General features: G+C 44.1%; 2 protein-coding genes across 3 annotated transcripts in view; one reads left to right on the top strand and one right to left on the bottom strand.

The window, feature by feature from the left end:
• LOC117137125 overlaps nt 1-24,053 on the top strand; it is a 40,310-nt gene that overhangs the window by 1,043 nt on the left and 15,214 nt on the right. The window contains exon 2 of the mRNA XM_033298423.1: nt 12,343-12,564. The gene's annotated coding sequence lies outside the window, so the exon portion shown is untranslated. The remainder of the gene's footprint in view (nt 1-12,342; nt 12,565-24,053) is intronic.
• On the bottom strand, nt 7,795-13,199 carry LOC117137126 (sodium-dependent nutrient amino acid transporter 1). Of its 2 annotated transcripts, none has more exons than XM_033298425.1 (6): nt 13,097-13,199; nt 9,869-10,329; nt 9,271-9,502; nt 8,841-9,215; nt 8,145-8,788; nt 7,795-8,082 (listed from the first exon to the last, which is right to left on the bottom strand). In XM_033298425.1, exons 2-6 carry the CDS (start codon nt 10,320-10,322, stop codon nt 7,829-7,831), a joined length of 1,959 nt encoding a protein of 652 aa, XP_033154316.1. In that variant the 5' UTR covers nt 10,323-10,329; nt 13,097-13,199; the 3' UTR covers nt 7,795-7,828. The 2 variants fall into 2 exon arrangements, with proteins under 2 accessions (XP_033154316.1, XP_033154315.1); XM_033298424.1 differs by lacking the exon at nt 13,097-13,199 and adding an exon at nt 12,181-12,399.

Raw genomic sequence — 24,053 nt, 5'->3', positions numbered from 1 at the left:
TGGGGTTTTGGCCACGACATAGTTAAAGCTCTGTTATCCAGCCGGAGGACCTACACCTCAGTCGGTAGTTTGCGAAATAAAATGCTTTTACCAAGTCAGTCAAGTCTTGAAGCACACTTTTAAATCACTCGTCTGTATAAAAGGCAAGCACAACTTTCGAAAGTCGTATTTAGTATGCATCGTTATAACTAAGCTCTATCAATTGAATAAGCTTTTATTTAGCTTCTTATTTAGTAATAAATGCCTAGCATTGATACCCTGCTAAATAATAGACCATAAGGTGGTGCTCGTATGCAATTCTAAATATTTAAGTAAATGATTGATTTGTCTTCTTAAATGCCAAAATAAGCTAAGATTTAGGCACTGCGCCTGATTTTCGTAGAGCAATAATCGTATTTAAACAAAATTCGAGCTTTAAGGACTTAAAGTTATTGCCGAAATATGTACAAAGTTACTTAAAACCTGCGTATATGTCTAAAATTTGCCCAAAAATAGATAATAAATAGATACCTATGTCCTGTTATTATGAAAAAGCACTCTGGCAGTGCCATTTACGTGGCCGAAACAATTTGGTTGACAGGGCTGACAGGCGAACAGGCAAACTGGCGAGTCGTGGCAAATCGTGGCAAATGGCGCGGACACCAGGGCTTATGCTTAATCGTTTTTCACACGGCCCAAACGACGGCAGCTGCAGAGGCGCTGCCTGATGGCCCGGACAAATGGAATATTCATATCTTGTGATAAACATACATCTAAACATAATCCATTGTGAAGTACTGGGAGTGCTTCAAACAAGTTGCTTACCTAACAAAAAGCGCCAAGGATGGAGGATAACCGCTCGCGTTCTGATTTCTGCCTTAGGAAGTTCGCGGCGCAACGCCTACATTTTTTGTGGCGGCTTTCGGCCGGCTTTACTTTTGCTGACTGCTATTTTATGGTGGCCATTAAAGGAAATTGAATATAATTTTGTTTGCTAAGCTCTTCCATAAACTCCCAAAGGCCAAGTGGCTTGAGCTCTTGGTGCTGCCGTGTGATTCCCACCCACCACCATCCACCGACCTCAGTTTTTCATATTTTATCGGGTTTCGGGGGGCAGAAAAGGTCGGCCGTGGATTTCGCGTGCAACTCGGATTCTGGCCGCTGGCCAGTGGTTGGATGTGATTGGGAAATTGCACAAGAAGTGGCAGATTTCGCAGCTTAAATTCGAGCCTACCCTTTGACCTCTGAGATGACGAATGAAGCACCCATTTGTGTGCCCTGTGCCTCTGCTGTTCAAATATCTTGGCATCCTGACAGCCAGTCTATACAGATTTGTTTGCTGGCCCGGATCCAGTCAATATTGTGGTCATTTGGACAGACTGGGCAGGAGCCACAGCTCTTAACTTTTAGCATCTTGGTCCGCCTGCTTACCGATTTCATTATTTATTCAAGTTCGTAGAGCAAAACCTGCATATTGGCACTCTGCTCCGCTTTTCGGGAGTGGGAATTCACAAATAATAAATTGTTTCTGCGGTTGCTCCGCCCAATTCACCCATTCCAGCCATTTCCCCCTTTGTTTGGCCTTCACTTTGCCTGTTTGCTTTGGCTTAGTCCCCAGCCTGCTGTTTGTTCTTGCTGTTTGGTTATCTTTGGGGCTTTTCCCATGGATTTGCAATCGGACGGAAGAACATTGTTTTCATTTAATTTAAATGTTTTCGTATCATTGCTGTAAAACCCTTCGAAAATCATTTGTTACGTTATATTGTCGGGCATTTGCTTTTGACTATTTTCAAATGAATGGATTTAAATGATGAATGTCCTTAACAAGATGCCATTGCCTAAGAAAAAACTACAAATATTTATGTACATTGATCTTTTCGCTTTCTGCAGATACTTCAAAATCAAAGTCAAAAGGGAAGTGCTAGTTCTTAAAGCTCGGTGATTACCTAAGCATATTTACTTTAGAGATTTTGGAATTCTATTCGGTTTCCAGTTTAATACGAAACCACCGCAGTGGTTATCGCCCACTTTTCGGTGTTGTCGAATAGTCTTTTGTGGCTTGTGTTAAGTAAATGATTTGCCTGATTCACCAGGTGACAGCACAGAAATTCAAGGAGTCTCTGTTCATCTGGCTGTGACACCATCATCAATCAATTTCACAGATAATTCACCAAAACATCATTGTAATTCGATGCAAAAAGCCATTTCCTTGCTGTTGTCATTGCTTAAATAAATAAATTCCTGGGCGATTGTCGAAAAAACATCTCACATAATTAAGACAAGCCCGGCTTAAATTGACATCTCACCGAGAGCAAGCCGCCAAAAAAGACGAAAAATAAAATGGGAAAACATTTTATTTCAGTCCTTCCACGCCAGATGATAAATTGAGTGATGACGCAAAAAGTGCTTCCGCTGAAAGCGAGGGACAGCACCTGAACCCCATTGTCGACCGACTTCCCAAAGCGGAGCCATTGTAATTTTGATGAGAGCATAAGCCACGCAAGGTCAGCAGGACATTGCGCATACGACATGGTGAGCGGGCTGCGGTTAAATCTAATAAACATTTCCGCCCGCCTGCACGCATGAATGTTGTTGATGTGGATGAGAGTAGGATGCTGCTCCCCAAGTTTTCGACTCGAGACGGCTGTTTTCAGGCAGGGCTTAATGTACTAGAAATGATGGCCCAGTACCCGGGAGGCGCTTAAAACCAAGACATAGTTACGGGTAACTGACAGGCAGCCAACCGCTTCCCGGAATCATTATCCTCGGGCGGTGCCAAGATTCGCAGGCAACTTTATTTGCTGAGAGATAAATCCACTTGACTGAGAAGTTGGCCCATTTAGATGGAATGAAAGATTTGATGCATGCGTCAAAGTTTTAATAGTGGACCATTTGAAAGGGTTTCTCAAGTGCCGGGGGTCATTTTTCGAATTTCCCTGCGATTAAATTAGCCCAAGTAGTGAAATCTCGAGCAGTAATTTGATTTCCGACTCCTAATTAACGAGCAAAGCTTAAAGTTCCCGCTGTTGGAGCGACCTAACTGCTGTGCCAACTACACGTGTTTAACAAGTCCATGAAGTTCGTCACAAAGTTTGGTGCCTTTTCCTTTTTTCCTGCCAGCTGCCATCTGTGGCTTTCCCATTTTCCTGCGGACCAGCCGCTGACGTTGTCGTTGCGATGACGACATCCGGCGACATTTCTTTTCACTGCTCCAGACCGCTCTTCAGTCAGCCATTCCAGGCTTTTCATCCTTCGTCCTTCGTCCTTGCCTGTCGCATCTGATTCCTGAATGTGGGCACTGTGGGCGCAGGGTCATTAAAAGCAAATATGTTGTGCGAAAACATGCCGTTCAGCTTGAAACAGTTTGTATGATTGCGCGGGAAATCGGATTTAATCGAAGGGGTTGCAAAGATCTGGTTTATAATCGGGTAAAACGATGAGAATGAAATATTTAACAGATTAAAAGATAAAAGGCTTTATGGCTCTACTAAACATAATCTTTCGATTGTTTTTACCCAGAGACTGCGTCTTATGCGAACGAGATCGCTGCACTTAATTTATTATATATGCTTTCCTCGGGGATGAAGAAATTCGTCTGAGGAAAGGTATTCCTTCCTAATTGCGCCAAAGGTGGTTGCCATGGCCACGGAGCGCTCCCAGTGCCGAAACTCCGTAAATGAGTTGGCAATTTAATGGGCTGTCCATGTGGAAGGAACCGGGATGCCCGTGCAACCATAGTTTGTGTCCCGTGGCGTGCCAGTTGGTGGTACATTTTGACCCATGGTGCAGGCCGGGATGACAGTCAGCCATTGTGATGTCGGTTTTTGCACTGGCAGGATCCTTCCCCATTCCCATCTCCATTCCCGCTCCCATTCCCGTTCCCGTCTGGTGGCCTAATGTCTGTTTGGTTTCTTGGCACGACATGCCTGGCGTCTTGTGATGAAAAACTTATCATAAAACTTTGGCAAAACTGCAAAGTTGTCAAGGTTTTTGTCATTCGCCTGTCTCTCTATTCTCTGCGCTGCTTTTGAGCTTGTGGCTTGCTGAAATAATTATAAATAACTTAAAAGCAGCAAAGCGGCAACGGGCGGCAAAAACCGAGAGCACATAAACAAATCCCATTCAGTGAGTGGTTGTTTGTGCCCCACAATGTATGCTAGGTTCAAGCACGCGATTTTTCGATTTTCGCATTTAATTCTTGCGCTTTAATTGGCACTATAAACAGCTAATAAAATCGAAGCCACTCCACGTCAAATGGCCAATCGATGGCTGAAGAGCGGCCACTTCAAGCGAACAATAAAAATGCTCGAGCCAGGACATGAAAGTATCCGTGCACAGACACATATACATTGTCTGCCCAATGATTTGTTTGCCTTCGTCGGGCTACTGCTCCTGCCATTGACAGACTGTCATAAATATGATACACACAATATGGCAAGCCGAAAACTACAGATTCAGATACATACACATGCACTGCCGAATAGTCAGATACGCTGGTGTGTGCAGTGGTAGAGGTAGTTGTAGCTGAAGTTGAAGTTGACATCCAGACTTCGAATCGTCGACCATCGACATAACAAACCGTTCAGGTACACGACTCCCACTGCCGTGTCCTTCGCCTAGGCAACGTTTGATGGAACGCCTGTCTACGGACCGACTTTCCGTATCCACCCGTAACTTTGCCGCTCCACTCGAGCGTAAAAAGTGGCTGCAAGTTGTCGCCAAAAAATTAATTAATTAGATTTCATTGAATATAGAGCGTCTGTTTCTCAGTGATTTTTAATCAGCTACAGTATTATTTAATTTAATTTTCGTGACATTTTATAATTGGTCTAAATCGTATGATGAAACTAAAGCACAAAGACATAAATTTATTACTTACTTACTCTTACTAGATACTAACAGACATCACCAATGTTTTTTTTTGAAAATTCCAAATCCTTTATTATTTTGATTTAATTGAGTTGTTAATATTAAGTTGCTAACAACGGTTATCAATTAACAAAAACTACTTAGTCAAACTAATTGCGCGTCAACTAATACAAGGTTTTTCCGGGAGGCAGTAGTTAAATTGTATGGAAAATTTAGCTCGTCGAATATGTTGTGGCTATGATTCCGTAATAAAGCCAACTTTTTGTTCAAGTGCTTAATCTCGTACAATAAAAAGTATTTTGACCAATTTAAATGGAAATTCACAGCAATTGCTTAGCGATTAGGACCAACCGAATTTCTCTAGACGAAGCATTTGGACCAGAATTTTTATGTGGACCACACTTTGAAGACATTTGTGGCTTATAAAGCTCGGTTGTAAATTTTTACAACAATGAGACAGGAATGCACCCCGTGGCGACCACTTCGCCGGAAGGAACCCAAAGGTGCGAAACAAATCCAGCTAAATGGCACTCAAACCAAATCACTGGCAATCTGTTTGGACTGCCAAAGAATGTAGTCTAATTTATTTAAATAATTTAAAATTTGGGCCCCACAAAATACAAAATAAACAAAGGGAAATAATAGCAGCTGTGTCTAGTCAAGTCATTGCCTTGAGATAAAAGAGGACCGTGGGGTCGCGGGGTCGGCAGACAAAGCGTTCTTGGCCAACAAAAGGCCAAAAGTTAATGTGCGCCTAAGTAGCAGCCTCCCCGCTGTTGGCCCATTAAATCGCATCCATTGCGGCGCTTCCTCCTGGAAGCGTTCCGCAACCGACAAGTGGCAACTGGCGTCCTCCGCCGCGGAGGATCCTATCAGCGGCCAAAACGGACCAGGAGGCCGGGAATCCGAGCCTTTGTCTGCGGCCAGTGCGTTGATTACTTTGGGGAAATGTGCGTGAAAGGTAAACGCCGTGTAGCTGGGCTGTCATTTTCTGTTTGCCGTCTGCCGCTCAACTTCAGCTGGCTGATTTATTTGCCCACCTTTTGGGCTTCCGGCGGCATTGTTGTGATTTCGCCCATACTCGTATTCGTGCAATGAACTGCTTGGCTATGATTTTGCGTTGCCATTATGTGGCCATAAATCATCACATCCCTGCAATAACAAGCGTAAATTATAATAAAGCCAAATATTTGCTTTCAATCCGGCTTTGGCAGGGGGGTTTTAGCTTAGCCGCAAATGCTCAACTGACGTTGGCTTTAAAACTAAACTTTAACTAGCTCATTCATAATTTATCCTCCTTAAAACGTAGCGAACCGAGAAAAAGCACAAACTTTAGTGGCTAATGGACATTGACCAGCGTTTCATATATAATTAAAACCAAGTGATTGCGTTGGCCAAATCCTTTTGTGGATTGTAAAATAATTTTAAATTTATTTCAAAGTGGTATTCATTAGGATGCCTTCCTTGGATCGTGAGGAATTTTATTTGTGTATATTTTATTTATATGCTCGTCCCTCGTCATAAATCAACGCTTTTATTGTCTGCTGTCTCAACAGCAATATTTTAATAAGCAATTCACAGTCCTTTTGGGCAAAATCAGTGGCTCGTTTATACACAAATTAATTCCGCTTACACTCAATAATGGCTGCTGTGGCATTCGATCGATGGAGAACGGCAGCATTCTGGTTGTATAAATTTCCATTACGCATACGAACCGTTGACGCGGCCATAATGTCTCGTTATGTTTGACTTGTCCTGGAAAACAATGAAATTAAGTTGGATGGACAGACCCTCGGCCAACCACTTGAGCGAAAAGCACAAAGCCATGTGCGAGTGTTCCAGTTTGGCCATTAAAAACGCATTAACATGACACAATGGCTTGACAAATAACTCGAAATGCATTGGCTTTCCGCTCGGGCGTTGCGCATACGCCGTGTGTTCATGACAGCGTAAGTGAGAGGCTCTTTATGCCGCTTAAATGCGTTTTATCAGTGCAATTACGCACACCCAGCTGCCGACAGGACAAAGCACCCAATGTCCTGGCCAGCAGACATCTTCATTAAGGTGGCAGTCATGTAGGTGTTCTGCGAATATATTTGCGTATATATTACGATCCACTGCTTAATTTATTGCTCCTATAGCCGTACACGCCTTTCAAATGCTTCGCTCCGCTTGTCATTTGACAACACTCTGCTCATCCGCACAGCAGGCAGCCAGGGTATCCCCTCGTTTGCCTTCTACAAATTACTTTAATACTTTGCGCCCCATGTTACGCGGAAGTGCCTCCCAGCACACACATTTCGTGGAACTTTTTCTTTCAATCATAAAATCAGAACTTTCCACCCTTTATGGCATAATCAGTGCGAGTATGCCAGCACACACGAGGGCTGCGAAAGGGGGCCAAAGTGGAGTGGGTGGAGCCAGTGCCTCCGGCTGCAATTGTCTTGTCTTTTATAGTTCCGCCAGTTGCCGGCACTCACTAGAGATGCCAGGACGACACAAAAAAGTACTCTTGAGATACAGGAAGCTCGGTAGAAAGTTTACCATTTTGGCATAAAATCGATATTGGGAAAAGTACGGGTCTCTCTCCGTAATTCGAATGGATTTTGTGCGATAGAAGCTTTTAGGGATTTAATCTCTGATATCTGAGATTTGTTTCAAAACAAATAAGGCATAGTAAAATAATTTTACAGATATAACACACTAATATTAAGTTTTTGCACACTCTCGCTCTCTCTTTAGTGTCTTTGCTTACGACCTTCCTTTTGAGCCATGTCATATCTGAGGATATTGCGCATGGAGGTCTTACGATCGCCCCCAGGGCAACTCCAACTGCCATTTAATTTGGCACTTAAGCCCGGGGCAGGGACTGATTTTTATTATAAAAGGGTTGTGCTGTAGTCGCAGCAGAACCCGTGACCTCGTAAAGCGACTGAGTCGGCGGCATTAAATGGTATATAGTTTTATTGCTAATTCAATGCTAACCGAAGATATTGTCATAGATTTTGTGCCAGATACTGCTGCGCCGGAAGAGGGCGTTGGCGTTGCCCTCCTGGACGAACTGTTGGTACCGCTTGAGGGTCTGCGGGTCGCTGGGTCCCCAGTTGGGCAGTGGCTCAAAGGCTTTGCGGATGCGGGCCCAGAGACCCAAGTGCGAGGGCTGCTTCCGCACGGCGGGAATGGCCCAGAAGAGCACCTGACCCACGCCGAAGGCACTGAGGCACCAACCGAAAACTGAAAAAGTAACGATTTTATTAGCCATGATATCCTAGTGTGGGGTTAATCCCCCTGCTTACCGTAAACACCCGATTGGTAGGTGTAATCCTTGTACTTGAGGGGCTCGTACAGAACCAAGGTGTAGATGAGAATGGTGAGCATTAGCAGAGGAGTGACGACCGCCCAGCAGATGCGGTAGTACAGCGAGGTCTTGATGCCAATCATGAACTCCACGTCCCGGCAGAGTCGCTTCACCCCGTAGATCCAGGCAATGGTCACCAGCTCGAAGATGGCGAGCACCAGGGCCACAAACGTGACCCCGAAGTAGTCGACCAGGTTGAGCAGGAACTGGCCGCCGGGTGTGATGTACATAAGGCCCAGAAGGTAGCCTACAATGGCTATACCAACCACCACAGTCCAGTTTTTCAGGTGTCCGAACTGATCCTTGATCACGGTGGACATGCAAGAGGCCATGCCCACATTGCTGCCGATGCCCAGGACGAAGAGCATGAGGAAGAACAGCACGGAGAAAAGCTGCGGTAGCCACTTAAACTTGGCAATGGCGTCCGGGTAGGATATGAAAGCCAGGCCGGGACCTCCGTTGACCACACTAGCGATGTCGGTGGTGTTGTTCTCGTACGCCAGGTTGCCCAGAATCCCGAAGATAATTACACCGGACAGTAGGGAGGTGAAGGTGTCCAGCGTGGTCACGATATTGGCATCCCTGAGGAGCAGGAACTCAGGTAAGGAACTTCAAGCCGGACATCTGCACTCACCTGTAAATGTTGTGGCCGAAGCGGTTGTACGAGGCGTACATGATGATGTTTCCGAAGCAAATGGCCAGTGAGAAGAACACCTGGGTGACGGCGGCGTACCAGACCTGCGGTTCCAGGAGCTTGTGCCACTGCGGCCGCAGGAAGTACAGCACGCCGTCGAAGGCGCCCGGCAAGGTGAGTGCCCGCACCAGGAGCACCAGCATCACCACGTACGGAAAGAGGGCGAGGAAGTAGGAGGCCTTGCCCGAACTCTTCACACCCTTGAACATAATCCCCGCGATGACGATCCAGGCCACTGCTAGCGTCAGCGCTAGGCTCCAGCTGGGATATCCGATGCCATCATCGATGCTCGCCTTCTCGCGCAGAATGATGTTTCTGTGGGGGAATGAATGAGTACCGCATCCTGTCCAACTGCTGGCTGCCCACTCACGTGAAATAGAACTCCGCCGAGGTGGTTCGCACTCCCGACCCTGCCAAACTGGTGGCTCTGCTGGCCTCCTGCGGTCCCGAGTCCAGGCATTCTGTACCCCACTCCTCGCGGCAGTAGCTCCACGGCAAGGTCGGGTAGAAGGAGTCCACGAAGTAGCGCAGTGTGAGCGCCATTAATGTGGCGTAGTAGGTGGTAACGATGCCCGTGGCCAGGACCTGTCCATATCCAATGCCTGTGTTGATTGGGGATATTGATTGATTTTTGATATATTTCTCCAAATATTTCGGAATCTTAAATGCAAGTACATATACGAGTATAAAGAAGTAACTAAATACTGTCTGTAAATGTATTAAAGTTCCTCTTCAAAATAACTACCATATTAAAATGTTACTTATGCAACGACATACTATAAGCTAACATAAGTTACATAATTATCTACACTGTGAATACTATGATTAAAATAACTAGTTGATAGAAACGAGTTAAACAGTGCCACGAAATCTTTTTAATTAGGCCCAACTTGATTTACGATGTCAGTTATGCATCATTAGTGTCAGATTGAAAAGCGATTAAACTACTGCAAACTAAGCCAACTCACCTCTCATGATGGGTGAAAAGTCGTAGACCTTCACACTGCCGCGACTCGAGAACTGGCCGAGCAGCATTTCCAAGTAGTACACGGGCTTGCCCACTAGAATCAGGACGATCAGGTAGGGTATCACGAAGGCTCCTCCTCCGTTCTCCAGTGCGGTAAAGGGGAACCTCCACACATTGCCCAGACCCACGCTCAGTGCGATGCAGGACATGAGGAACTCGATGTCGTTGTTCCAACTCTCGCGCTGTTTGCCCGGTTGGCCAGCTCCAGGCGCGCTATCGCCAGGACCTAGTGGTGGAGCTGAGCCTGATCCTTCAGGCAGCGGCTTCTTGCCATTGGAGGACTCATTGGGCTTGTATGCCCCTGGTATCGAGATGGTTGAGGCATTTAGTGAACCCACATACGCCTGGTTCATGTAGCCGTTGTCATTGTTGTTGTTATTGATTGAGGTTTCCATGTTGCAGCTGCAAATCAATCAGAAATGTGATTACACTAACCTTCAACTTAAGGCGCCCCAACTTATGGTTACGTCCGGTTACAAGCGCTGGTCAAGCCGCCAATTATGGCCATTGACGGACACCAATCACGATCGCTTACCGGCTCAGTGGGACAAAGACAAAGACAACGGCGAAGACAAAGACAAAGACAAAGACAGAGGCAAGCTGGCAAGTCACTGACCCACTGACTTAGACGATTACACATTACATAACAATGGAGAGGTGGCGCTGCAGTCGACGCCTTGATGCAGCCAAAACTGCATCGAACTGGTAACTGCAGCCGGGCCGGGCCAAAACGCTGGCAATTTGGCTGCCAAGCCGCAGGGCGAAACCAGTTTCCAGTTACAGGGAAAGGTCTCCAAGCGTTTGGCTTTTTGCCATTTGGGCTCCATTCATAACACCACCTTTGAGCATCTCGTTTGCTCATTTGTCTCCGATGCGGGACAGCCACTTTCCCGGTGTCTCGGATTTCAGATTGATTTATTGCCGCACATGGAATATGGCATTTCTCAGGCTGAGTTTGTCTCAAGTCTTGCCAAACTTTCTTACAACAAAGCCCGATGAAATAAGAACTGCTCAATAAGGCTTCTAACGCAGCTGCATTTAGTCACTATTTTTTTTAGATGTGCAATTTTGAAAGTGAAAATAATTAACGAACCACTTGTGCTATCCTCTTCCTGATTCAAAACCAGTTGCCAGCCAAGACATTGGCCTTGTTATCGCAGAAACCAGTTAACAAGCATTTACAGACAGTTTTTATGTGCTACTGATATGGATATTCTGTGACTCACAGGAACAACTAAGCACTTTTGGACAGAATGCCGAATCAGATAAGATCTCGGGAATTCCAGACAGTCGAAAATTATAATTAGGAACCGAAATAGCTAGGGTATTGCCTCATCGACTCTTTTGAGCCGAAGCCCCGTCTTGTTTACCTTTTGGATGGGTCTAGATTGTGCCTTGCCATTTTGAGAGTTGCGCATGCGCAGCTGCTTCGCCGATTGTTCTCGTTGCAACAATGGAAAGTAAATGTGCACGAGCAACTTGCCACTTGGCATGGCATAAAAAATGTCAAAAGTGACGTGTAGGCTGCAATTACCTGCTAACTTGGCCCAAACAAACCGAGCAAAACAGAGCGCGAAGTACGCGCCACAAAACTCGATAGCACGTTGTTTGATTTTTTTGTTTTTTGGTGGGAGGGCTTTGTTGTTTTGGTGCTGCGATAAAGACCAATAGCGCCACACGTTCTAAATGGGTTTTTATTATTTTATATTGGCAAGAGTCAATTATTTAATTGCACCCGAGGCGCTTTTGCATGGCGCTGACAGCTCTTTGTCTAAACACTTTGACTGCTTTAATTTATTGTATAAAAAAGTGTGACTGGGTGTCACAAATTTGCACTGTAATGAAGTTATGGTGCCCAGATGCTCTCTGGAAAAAGTATCTTTTTCTCTCAGCGACGAACTTATCTGCCAAACGCGAATGGAATCGTATAGTTTGCAGACATGCAATTAGAATCTTTAGGGTGTCAATAAAGATACCGTGATAGTAAGGGTTTCGTCACGAAGCGAAAAGCACGGGGAATTCAGAAACCTTCACCTACACATCACATTTTTTGGCCATGGAAAATGTTTTGGGTGAGTTTAGCATAGGCATACGTCACCATATTTATGGATACTTCTTCTTCCCCCCGATCATACTATGTTGTTTGTACTTCAAGCACGCGACTTTTACGATACCACTCATTTCGGCTGTTTATCTTAGGGATTCCTTGAGTCAACCCAAAAAAAAGTAGGCTTTGCAAACTTATTTTATTACTTTTGCTCCACTTTCTGCCGGTTTTATCTCGTCTTCAGAACTGTGTTCTCAGGTGATCAAGAAACTTTAGCATTTTTGGCTTGATGTTCCCTTGAAAAATCACTGTCGCGGCCAAACACTTAATTGTATTTATTCAAACTTGATTTCCCCTCTATTTTGCAGTCACTCTGCGCTGCTGAACAATTGAATTCCGCTTAAGTATCGAAGCGAACCGCTCACCGCGAACGTCAAAAGCTCACTGAGCAGCTCTTTTTGCCCAGCGGCGCTTCAGGCGTTCGTATTCGGAATAAAAACAAACAAAGAAATAACTCGAAAACGCCGAGAAAATATAGCAAAAAATCCAAAAACAAGTTAGGAGGTGTTTTGGGCTTGACACAAGGCAAGGTAAGTGAAATTATGAAAATTATGCTATTATGGGTCCGCCTGCGCGTAGCACTTGTGTTTCAAAGTGTTTCTTCTGTGCAAACGTGCTTCGAAGTGTTTTTTTTTTCGAAGAGTCAGTGACATAACACTTATTATTTCAGTTATTATAACAATAGTAATTATAGAAGCATGTTTTATACTTGTTTATTGTGCTACCTGCTGTTTTATTATCTTTCATTACACGTCTTCCAATAGTTAGCTAAGAACTTGGGAGAACATCTATTGTTAATAATTCTTCAGAGATTTACAATTGGCGTCAATGAACTGTCTCCTTAAGTTATCTCTTTTTTATCTCCCTACTTTAATAATCTGATTTTTTATATAACTTATTATTTTGTGTGGCATTTGATATCATTTTTAGATTATCTCTATCTGTTTTATGAATGAAAAGTGCAAGTATTGTGTGTTATCAGTGATTACACGACTTAAACGGTTCATTAGACGGTTAGACAATTTAAAGGTATACGTATTTGTTGTTCCTGTTTTTACTTACCAAATGTCTTAATAACATCGAATTTATTGGTTGATTTGGAATAAATACTGATCAAGTACCAGAGATCTTAACGAGGTATACGGACGGACATATTAATGTGGCTAGTTAAACTTGGCTAGTGATCTTGATGAACCATAAACTCACTTTATATACGCTTTCAGAAATACTCCCACTAGTATCACACATTCTTATCATTACTATATCTGGATCTGAATGGCCGTTACTCGACCGTTACTACTGATTAAGGTGCAATCACTGTGTGGGAAGGACCGATTTCTATTTTTAGCCCGAAGTTAACGGTACAAGTGTTATCATTATTTTTCAGATAGATTACCGAATTATAACACTTTTATTGCCGATTTCGAACCTTCCGAGAATTGATATTTCCAAAAAGAAATTGTCAATATTTCCGAGAAATGTTTACACTTAAAAACAACGTAAACTGTCTGGCGGACCTGGTTGTGATAAGAAAGCCGACTACGTTTATTATTCTCACACGGAGTAACTACCTAATTGAGGTTTTTGGTCGGCGGCATCCAAGCGAACGCCCCGCTGCATTTTTGGCCATGAAAGTAAAGAGCAAACATGTGTTAGAGCAAACATTTTAATTGGATGCAAATTTTCGACACTTGGTTGCTGCGGTTCGTTTACCAACTGCGGCTCGAGTTTAGAAAGAGAGCGGACGAGCACAGCAGAAAGAGACAGAAAGATGGCAGTGACGAACAATTTTCGGTTTTTACTGGCATTAACACGCAAAATTGACCGCAACAAATTTACACAATTTCCATGCGAGCAACATTGCTGCGTGGCCGTATTGATCCCAACAATTCAATTAAAATCTCAACGATGCTGGCCAAGTGCTGGGAATTGGCAATAGTGCCCTAAATCGCATTCCATCCCCAAATGAATTACAGCAATGACATCTATTTTACTTTTCAATTAAGTGCCGTGGGAGTGCGATGGGATAGTCCGCCGGCAAAAATTAAATCTTTTTGCCATTTAAAATGTAATTAATTTTTAATGCACGCACATGCGGTGACGTTGACGGCTTACAATGTCTGTTTATGGATGAATTTCGATGCGATTATCCGTTTTGCATGTGTCCTTGTGGCTTTTTAATTGGCCAGTCGGTAATTGCTTGGATAAAGGACTTAGCAACAATGTTTCGGAATGCTGGATATGCAGTTGATTCGATTAATAAAAGCTAATGAGTTCTGTAAGTTGCGTTTGTCTGCGCCTGATTGCCACTTTAATAGTTGCTCCCTTTGTGATTTATTTGTGTGTTTTTTTCTATGAAACACACTGGTTAGAATTTAATTCTGTGCCTGTTTTTTCGGGTTTCTTATCGCCCATTTAATTAGCCTTTCCAGTTGGTCACTACATTTAATTTTGGTCTGTTTGCCGTACTGAACTGACGACAATTACAATTACAGGAATTGTATAGAATTTCGCTAATTTACTGGACTAATTTGGCATTTTAATGAGCCACAGAGCCGCAGAGAAAATGACACAGCACCAGCGAACTGTGAATTTATGGCCGACGAGCATTTCGAGCATTTCCAACATTTCCAGCATTTCGAGCGTTCGAGTTGAGTTACAAATTTTCCCAGTCATTTATCAAGCGTTAGCAGGGCATAAATCTCGTCCAAGCAAATAGCCAAGTAGCTGTGACATCGCAAACTACGCTCTCCTGGCCAAAAGTCAAATCCAAGCCGTGGCCATAATGCCCAACGTCACGCAATTGTCTTTGGCAGTGGAAGTGCAGGAGTCGCGCGGAGCCGGCATTATATTTTACTGCCTTCGACTGTAGGACATTAAAAACAAAGGACAACAAATGTCGCGAAGACAATGAGCCAGGTTAACGTGGCTGCCACAATGGCAGTTGTTTTGGCGGCATATGCCATGCGGCACGTGGCAGGCTGGCAGGTTGATTTATGCAGTCGGGAGAGATGAAAAATTGATGACTCAAATCCGACAGTTGAATGCCTCCTTGGGGCGTCGTTTGCAGGTGTGATTCGGGCCCAACTCGATTTGATCCTTATCGCGTGTTTACTTAATTAAAACTACAGCAGCCAACGGACCGAACTGCCGTTCTAATTGAATGTAAGTTGCAAGTTTTGCATCGAGATGTGGCTGTGTGCCGAATTAGTTGTATGTGCTGTGGGCAGGCAATTAGTCGGATTACCTGGCCCAGCAAAGTAATTGGAATGAAATGCAATTTAGTTGCTATCTGGTGATCGGGAAATGCCGCAATTTGTTGGCAGGACCGCAGTCGAGAATCTGTTGCATAAAGGGTTTTGCAAGTTGGCAGCATTCCAGCAGCCGAGCACGAAAAGTGCTGGTAATCTTGATGTTGCCACATGAAATGCCACAAGTGTCCGGCACTCCGTTGTAGCATACTTTCGGGCGCAGCCATTTGAATAGAAACCGCATTAATCATACGCCCTGTGTCCCTGCCCCTTGCCAAAACGAAAAACTAATTGAGCTGTGGTCGCTGCATTTCTCCATTGCTGCTGTGCTGCATTGCTGCATTCCTGTTCTTTCTTCCCCACTCTCTTGCTTTCCATATCACGCATACGCCACATTGTCCACATATCAGCGTTGCAGCATATTAAGTCATTCCCGCTCGCTGGCGTTTGACAGGCAGTGTATATGCGAGTTTATGTATTTACATGTCTAAGAGCTTGTTAAAGTCACGTTTCTGGCAAATTCTATTATATTGTAAAGCATTTTCCCTATTTTGCGGCAAGTGCCAAGCGGCAGCTGCCATCTGGCAGTTCGCTGCATGCCATAAAAATGTCTACGGCACACGCAACTTGACTCCGGGTGAATGTCGGGTAAAAGTCCCAGCCCCTTTCCCATTCTCATTCCCAGTTTCAGTCCGGAGCGCATTTCGTGCGTATGGAAAAAGGACGGGGCAACAAAAATCTGCAATTCATGCAATTTTCATGGAAAATTTGCCACGCCAAAAGAACAGAGAACATACATTGGAGCAAGGACACAACACGTCTGTGTACATATTCATGTTTGTATTAGGATCTGTGCTTTGAATGTCAAAATATTTTTGTGTTTGGCATTTCAAGCGTTAAATTTCTTCTGTCAACGCTCGTCCCCAGGAAAACTCACTCTCCATCTCATTGTATTGTCTGAGCAGCACAGATATTTTTGAGGTTTTCCCCACTCACTGCTTTCCCGTTTTGGGGCAAATTCACCGACGGAATCCAAATTAATTTGCCTAGCACGTGGGCTCCAGTGATTATGTCTAGCTGGATTTGTGTATGCGTGTGTTTTTGTTTGAATTTGTCTTAAGTGCTAAAGTCCTTGGCTTGATGCCTGCGAGATTACGGCTTACGTGAGCCATCGCCCCGATTGGGAGTTCTATATGAATTCCCCAACCCGTTGCGGAGCTTGATGTGACATTAAAGAGATTCTCTTAATAAATTGCGGCAATTATTCTTTAGCTGCTAGGGGAATTGCGTCGACGCTTCATAAATGTCCAGAATTAAGTAATAGACGAAAAGAATTTTTCATCTGAAACAGCATGTTATAAACAATTACACATGCATCTCTGCAAATAGTATGTGTATAAATTAAAAACTGCAATTTTTGTTAGCTAACTCTTTCGACTTATTACGACAAATGGTTGAGTGACTGGTATTTTGCTTACTGCAATCCAACATTTAATCCTCTAATATTTGCAAGTGCCTAAGAATATGCAAATTATCTTAATTATCAAATTATATCGTTGCATGTTTTTTGCTTTCCTTGTAAATGATTCTTGGGTCCCACCCATTTCTATCTCCTCTTAAATCGCCTGTTACATCTTGTTTTTTTCTCTTCTGGAAGGATATAACATCAAAATAGATTTAATTGCGATTAATAGAATTTAGGAGGTCAAAGTCAATGCAATTAACTCGGCTGGTTGTCCACTGAGTTCTGTGGCTTTTGATCCTTTAGCCGGGATTTGGCGGGCGGTTGGCTTTTGGAATCCTTCGGATTAGATTGCACTGGTGGGCAATCACTTGAACCGGGACTGGGATCGTTGCACTCCCCATCCGCCTCATCCGGAACAATCTTTCGAACGGTTTTTCCATCTTTCTTAATGACTACGATTTTCATGGTTAATTTGTGTAATGTTAATGGAGTTTCTAAATACTTAAAGGCATTTTAAACATATGCTTTTAGCAAAAGGCCTACTAAGATGAAAGAATTTCTGTGCGTGAAATCCTACAGAATTTCGTTAATCTTAATGCTTAAAGCTGCTCTACCAACTGGCTTCGAGTTTCTTCCTGAAAGTAGGCAATGAAAACAGAGAAGATAAATGAAGACCAAGGCAGCCGGCAAACCCGCCCACTCTCGCCCACATCCTTCCGCTTCTGCGGCAGATTTGTGGCCGTAGTGGAGTCTAAAAATATGCCGAGACCCACCGACAGCCACGCCCAGTAGCCCCACCCAACGAACCACCGCCCACACGTGATGTTTGCGGGAAGCGTTGTCGGCATGTTTGCTATGGCTGCATGTGGAAAGTGGCACATAATTAATTCAAATTAATTACGAATTGTGTGGAATTAGTGCTTGTGGCAAGTCCTGAAATGAACCCCAGATCCCGGGGATCCTTTTCCTTGCCGAGCGAGACGGTCTGGGTCGATGCTCGGCCTACATTTTGCAGCAGATTTTTCGGTCCGTCCCCTTCAATTTCCGAGTGTATTCCACTAAAATGCTAATTCTTCGTTAGCCAAAAGTCAAGCCCTCCATTGTGTGTTTGTCTGACCCAATTAGCGCGCATTTGCAACAAACTCATAAACTGGGGCGGCCAACTGCAGCGAACGGGGGCGTGGCTGATGGCCTGACATTTATAAATCAATTATGCAGCGATTGCTCGCTCATTAGTGTCAAACTCAATTAACGCTTTGACAGTTTGGCAGGGTTCAAACCGGACGGACAGCTGAATAGGCGAACAAGCTGAATAGGCGACTTGCAGGCGACAGGAGACAGCAACACGGATTGGGGTCACTTCCGCTGTCCAGCGGGCGAACCAAGTTCAAGCCCCCAATTGGCTGGGCTGATCCGAATGCCGGTGGGCTATTTCCCCCCCTCCCATTCCCCTGAAACACTGACGGCAGTTGCAACGATTATCGAGGATAATGAGCTGAAGGCCTCTAATCGATTGCTGGCCAACGGAAGTGAGTTTGTGCTGCATATTCCATGCGCCATCGTTTATGTCTTTGGTGGCTAATTACATATTTGTTAGAGAGAAAATAGGACAGGCTGAAAACAGTTTAGTTTTTACCAGATTATAAGCAAATCATAAGTAAGTTTCCCTAAATATTCAAAAAATTGTGTAATGTATCCTTACATAAGTAAGTTTCCCTAAATATTCAAAAAATTGTGTAATGTATCCTTACAGAAGGACTTTAAAATGAGTGTTGCGGCTTGTGCTCTTTTGCGTAATAATCCTTTTGCAAGGACTATCACATTATAGTGTTTTAGAAGACGGAGCTATGTTTAATTTATCTGAAGTGTTTAAAATATTTAAATAATAGTAGAAATGCCGTCGGGCTGTTGGCTTCCTTAATGTCTTTTCAATGTCCAGTTGACCTTCTGGTGCCACAGATAATCTCTTAGCTGGCAGGGCAAACCAACTTCTCCTTTCACCGCCTTGCACATTTTATGAAATGTTAATCCTGAGCGACCTTCGGCAAATCATCAGCTATGCTCTTGGCTTTCCAGCCGGACTTGGTGGCTCTGGGGCATCGGTTGGCATTCATGGTGGAGCGCAGACAATGCCGTCCAGATCCATTCAGCAATCTGGGCCCATTTCCAGCTGCGACCGGTGTTTTATATCATAATTGCAATCTTGCATAAATGCGTGCGCCTGAGTTTTTGAAGTACGCCAAATGTGTGTGTGTGTGGGTGTGCTTACGTTGGTCCTGTGGCTGGGCTTTTGGGCTTATGGTTGTGTGTGCTGGTATCGGCATGCCATGTTTGTTTGTCCTTCGGATCGCCATTTTAGTATGCGTCTTTTTTACAGCTTCGACGGTGAAAGCAATAGCAGCCATCTATGGAATCCCTGCCATCATTATCATCGCCATCGCCATCGTCATCGTCGCCGGAACACGTGTTGTCTCCTCGCCCAAAACAAATCCCCGCCCCTTCCCGGGCCGCAAACAAACCAGCCAACCTCGCCATGTCCATGACACACTTGCTCCGCAATCTGTGTTAGTGCGAACGAGGTGTGTGCGGTGTGTTTGGTGTGCATATCTCGGTGTTTGCATCTGTGGGCTACCGCCCATACAGCCCAACCACCCAACCACCCAGTGCAAACTTGGGGGTTCCGCCCACAGAAACGCATTGAAACGCATTTCGTTTGCTCTGGCTGGTCAGCAGAGGAGCATTGAGGTCACTCGGGCTGCATGTTATTACCCAGCCTCCAGGACCTTCCCGCTACGATGTACCAGAGTCGATTCACCTGATTTCTTTCATTCGCCACGTTTGCTCCATTAGCACTCAATCATGTGCTGATACCAGGACCACTCGTGCATCAAATTAATACCAAACACCGAAGCGAAAATGTCATCAATAACGCTCATCGGCGCCTGCGGTTGGAGGTGGCTCAAGGAGTCCGCTCCACGGATATCCGGGCACAACCCCTCCGCCCTCCGGCCACGTGACCAAGTTAATTTGACGTTCTGGCCACAAACAATTAGTAAGCAAAACAAAGCAATTACAATGGTCAAAGGGTGTGAGGGAATTTAGAGGGTTGTGGATGGAAGGATAGAAATTCCTGGAGCTACACCAGCCAACACATTATTAGAACGAGGATGGGATTGTGTTGTTAGAGGAAATAAATTAAATTGATTTTCGAAGTGCCCCAAAGAATGACTGGTTCTTATTCGTTCAAAATGTCTTATTTAAATCAAGCTGTCAAAGTAATATAAATGTAAAGCTTTAAATACCTCTGCCTATCTATCATCCCTGTTATAGTAATTTTAAGTCTTTAAGTGACTTTTGTACTTTTTTTTGCTGCTAACGGTGCTTTCAAAACTCTGCAGTAATTAAAGCTTACTGTACTCGATGTTCCACGAGCCCAAAATCCTCTGACTGCCTTGTTGACAGCCCAAATCCCTTTTGTGTAGACCAGTTTTAAGCCATTTGAGTGGTTGGAACTATTATTGCATTCGGTGGCATCAACACTCACTAACTTACACACACACAGACAGACAGACAGGACTTGCCGCTTAATTTGGGCACATGTCGGCGTTAGTTGGCTTAATTAAAAGGCTCGGCGGTTGGTTAGTGGGTGATTTGGCCTGCGGCTATGCCTTTTCCGATTTTGCGGCACATGCAGCTATCTATATACATATATATGTAGCTATATGTTTAAATAGATCCCGGCATATCCATGCAAATCGTAACGACAGTTCATATATCAGGGGATTAGCTGCGAGCCCGGAATGTTTTTAATGATAGCGAGACCCTGAGACAAAGTGCGCATAAAGTGCACTCAAAATGGCATTATCGGACCCCACACACTGTGTTATATATATGCAGATATATAGACGTGATTCCGTTAGTTGCCGAGGGCCAAAGGGCGGAACATCAAAGCTGACTACGTGCCACGGGGCTTTTATGCAAATTTCCGCTGGCAACCTTTCGCATGCATTTTATGCATGCCCTTGCCATTTTCCGATTTTCCCGTGTATTTTTTTTTGGGTCTTATCCCTCGTTCAATTGGCTAACAATTCGATTTTATTTGATTTAATTTCGTTCTTTTTATCTCGTTTATGGGAGACGGAGAGTGAGTAGAAAACTTTTTGCTTTAACTCGGCAAAGTCAATTAGGCCAACTGTGCAAACATTTGTTTGCACATTCACAGACTGGCTGAATGGCAGATAGTTGGAAAGGCAAGGGCAAAGGTCCAATGGGCCATTCTAGCTTGGTGCGACTACCAACTGCCATTGGCAACGTTTTGCTTAATTAACATTAAATTGTGTTGTACTACAAGCGCACCACCCTAGCCGAGTCTGATTCCCCCACCCCGAAAAGTGTTAAGACAAAAGCAAATTGCCACTAAATTGGCACTTAAGGAATTTCGCTGAGCTGGCCAAAGGACGAGGTCCTTCTTTGGCCCCTTCGACGACTGTCAATTAAAGCCCAACTGATGTTTAACAATTTAATTATGAAAGTTAACGAGTTTAACTTGAACTACAGCCAGCAGCTGCCTCTGGATCAACTCGGCTTCGGGTCCTGATTAAAAAACCTGTGAATGGCATCAGGAGCTGCCCTTTGGACAATCTTAAAAGACAATCAACTTTCCCCTTGTCAGTTCAAATGTCTGTTGTTGTTGGCCATAAACTCAGTTGAATTTATTTAATACTTTCATGCTCATTCAATCACTTTGGGGCTGCACAAAAGTGTGCTCAAAGTTTCATACACACTTGCCCATAGTTTTGCTTTCCCTTCTCTTTAATGCAACTTTTAATTACACCTCCGAAGCCTATTTACTGGCAATTGCAATTATGATGTTGAAGAGAATTGATTGAACTAATTTTGGCTATTAGCCGTCAACATCTTCAACAGCCTCTGGCCGCACTCTTGGTTTTCACGAAGCTGTGGCTGTTGCCTGATGGCCCTAACCATTGAGTTTTCCGGGCACAAAGGATGCCTTCATTAGCAGCCAAACGACTTTTAAATTTGCTTCTAATTATTGTGCATTTGTTGGGCAGTTTTGCATTTTCCCGCTCGACTTGACTGCACTTCAGCCCGATTTCCAAGGGTGCTGCCGTGTATTTATGGGCCAAACGTTGCATTTGTGCAGTTTTTAATGAGTTTTTGTTGTTTTGCCACGCCGCTCGGAAAACTTTCCACGGAGCACTGCCACTGATGCCCGACTGACTAGATGACAGACTGAGTGGAAACGCTTGACTGGCCGACTTGCACTGCAGGCACTCGAAAAACTAATCAGCGCGGCCAAAGTTTTTCCTGGCCAGCTGAAAAGCTTTGCCACCAGCCCCTTCGTCCCTCTGCCCCACCGCGAGCTGTTTTTCCAGGCCCTCCTGGCCAAAAGAATTTACAACATAATTAAGATTGTTGCGAGCGACTTGAGTGCGTTTAATGAGGAACGGCCAAGGAATCGAGTGGAAGGAGGCAAATCCAGCCACTAGTTTTCCCGGAGTTTTCCTTGTTGTGCGCAAAACTTTGCTGCCGGGGACTAAGGAGCATTTTCGGGCTCGTTACTTATCTTGCTCATTTCCTTTCAGTGCACTTTTGTGCCGGGCATTAACATGGTCATTATATCCTGGATCCTGCTGCACCTAATGTCCGTTGGTCTGCACTTGCCAGGCGTTTTCTTTGGGGCCACTTTTTTTTTGGCGCCTTTGTTCTGAGCGTAATATGAATTATGAGCGCCGCTCAAGTGTTTCCCGCACCCAATTGCATAATCATAATCGTATGAATTTCCGGGGGTATCCCCACATACCCATTTCTATCTGTATCTGTTTATCTACTGCTCGGTTTTTGTTTCGCACCTCTGGCCATAAAACCAACTATAATCCGCACTCTTTGGCTAATGTGCTAAAAGTTCAGAGCACGCTTCAGTGCTTTTATGGCTTCAAAGGCGTGGAAAACACGCCGGAAAATCCCCTTATCGGAGTCCCACTCCTTCGGACAACCACTAACCTTGGAGCATTTAGTTTTCATTATAGGCACTTGGCTGAGCAATTTTATTGTTTTGCCTTTGAATAATGCTTTCCTCGTCGACACAATTGCTATTGTAGTGATTTTAATTTATATCTAATTTATTTAATATCATTACGCATATATTGCACCTTTAAGCGGATTTAAAGTAGATAAACTAGTTGTTATACACAGAATACATTGATTTTGTTTTGACTACTTTACATAAACCCTTAAGATATAGTACTTTTCAATAGATAAATTACAACTCAGACGAACGAAATCCATTGCCTATTGATTACCTTTGTCTATGATTATTAAAAATTAATACTGCACTACATACATATTTTTTATAAACAAAAATATTTGTGTAGGAACCATTATTTTATTCACTTGAATAAAACTTACAATAGTAAAACATAAAACAATGGAAAAGCGCATAATTGGTAACTAACGACGATGATTCTGTTCGACTTCAATTAACAAACCAACATGCAAATAGGGTTCGGATGAAAAATCAACTTTGCCCTCGTTCCTGCCCCCCTTTGCTCATCTACTGCGATGTCCTTTTCCACTATCATGTCCTTTTTTGTTGGTTTCCGCAGTGCTGGGTGCTAAATGTCAGCAATGCAATTAAATCGGCAATGGCCAGTGTGGAGAGGGGGGACTTCTCTGGAGTTGTGGGGAGGGATACAGGGGCTTGGCTGGCGCGTTATAAAATTATAAAGCGAAATTGGATTTAAAAACAGCCAAGCTGTCCTGGTCTCCCAAGTGGGAATAGCTGGCTAAGAGGGCGGATGAGAATGAGAAATGTTGGCGCCATTAGCGCCATTTTCCTTGGATGCTCCCCGATGTCCTTCGCTTCCGCTCGTCCTTGCTGCTTTCTTTCTGCGCTGCGGCTGCTGCATTTGATGAGTGAAAATTGTAATTAAACTGCGTTTGTTGTCATTGCATTTAAAAATAATAATAATAAATAATGCATAGCGGGGAGGAGCGAGGTGCGGGAGCGAAGCCAGAAGTCTGCGACAGACGAAATGAATGGAAATGAAGGCGAGGCTTTTGGCCACGTTATCCTGGGCTGCAGTCGCACTTAACTATTAAAACTTTGGCAGGCGACTTCATGAAATGACGTGCGAAAAGCACGGCAGTGAGGAGCGATGAAATGAATGAGACCCGATGGAATACAGAAATGATGACGGAATATCCTTGCGGCTGAAAAGGGTTTTGTCAGCTGCCGGTCGGCTGAAAACGCTTTAATTAAAGTGAAACGCAAACATTTCAA

This window comes from Drosophila mauritiana, chromosome 2R (assembly GCF_004382145.1).
Source record: "Drosophila mauritiana strain mau12 chromosome 2R, ASM438214v1, whole genome shotgun sequence".
Taxonomy (NCBI): Eukaryota; Metazoa; Arthropoda; class Insecta; order Diptera; family Drosophilidae; genus Drosophila; species Drosophila mauritiana.
The sequence above is the reverse complement of the archived record's forward strand: the minus strand, read 5'-3'. Positions and strand labels throughout refer to the sequence as shown.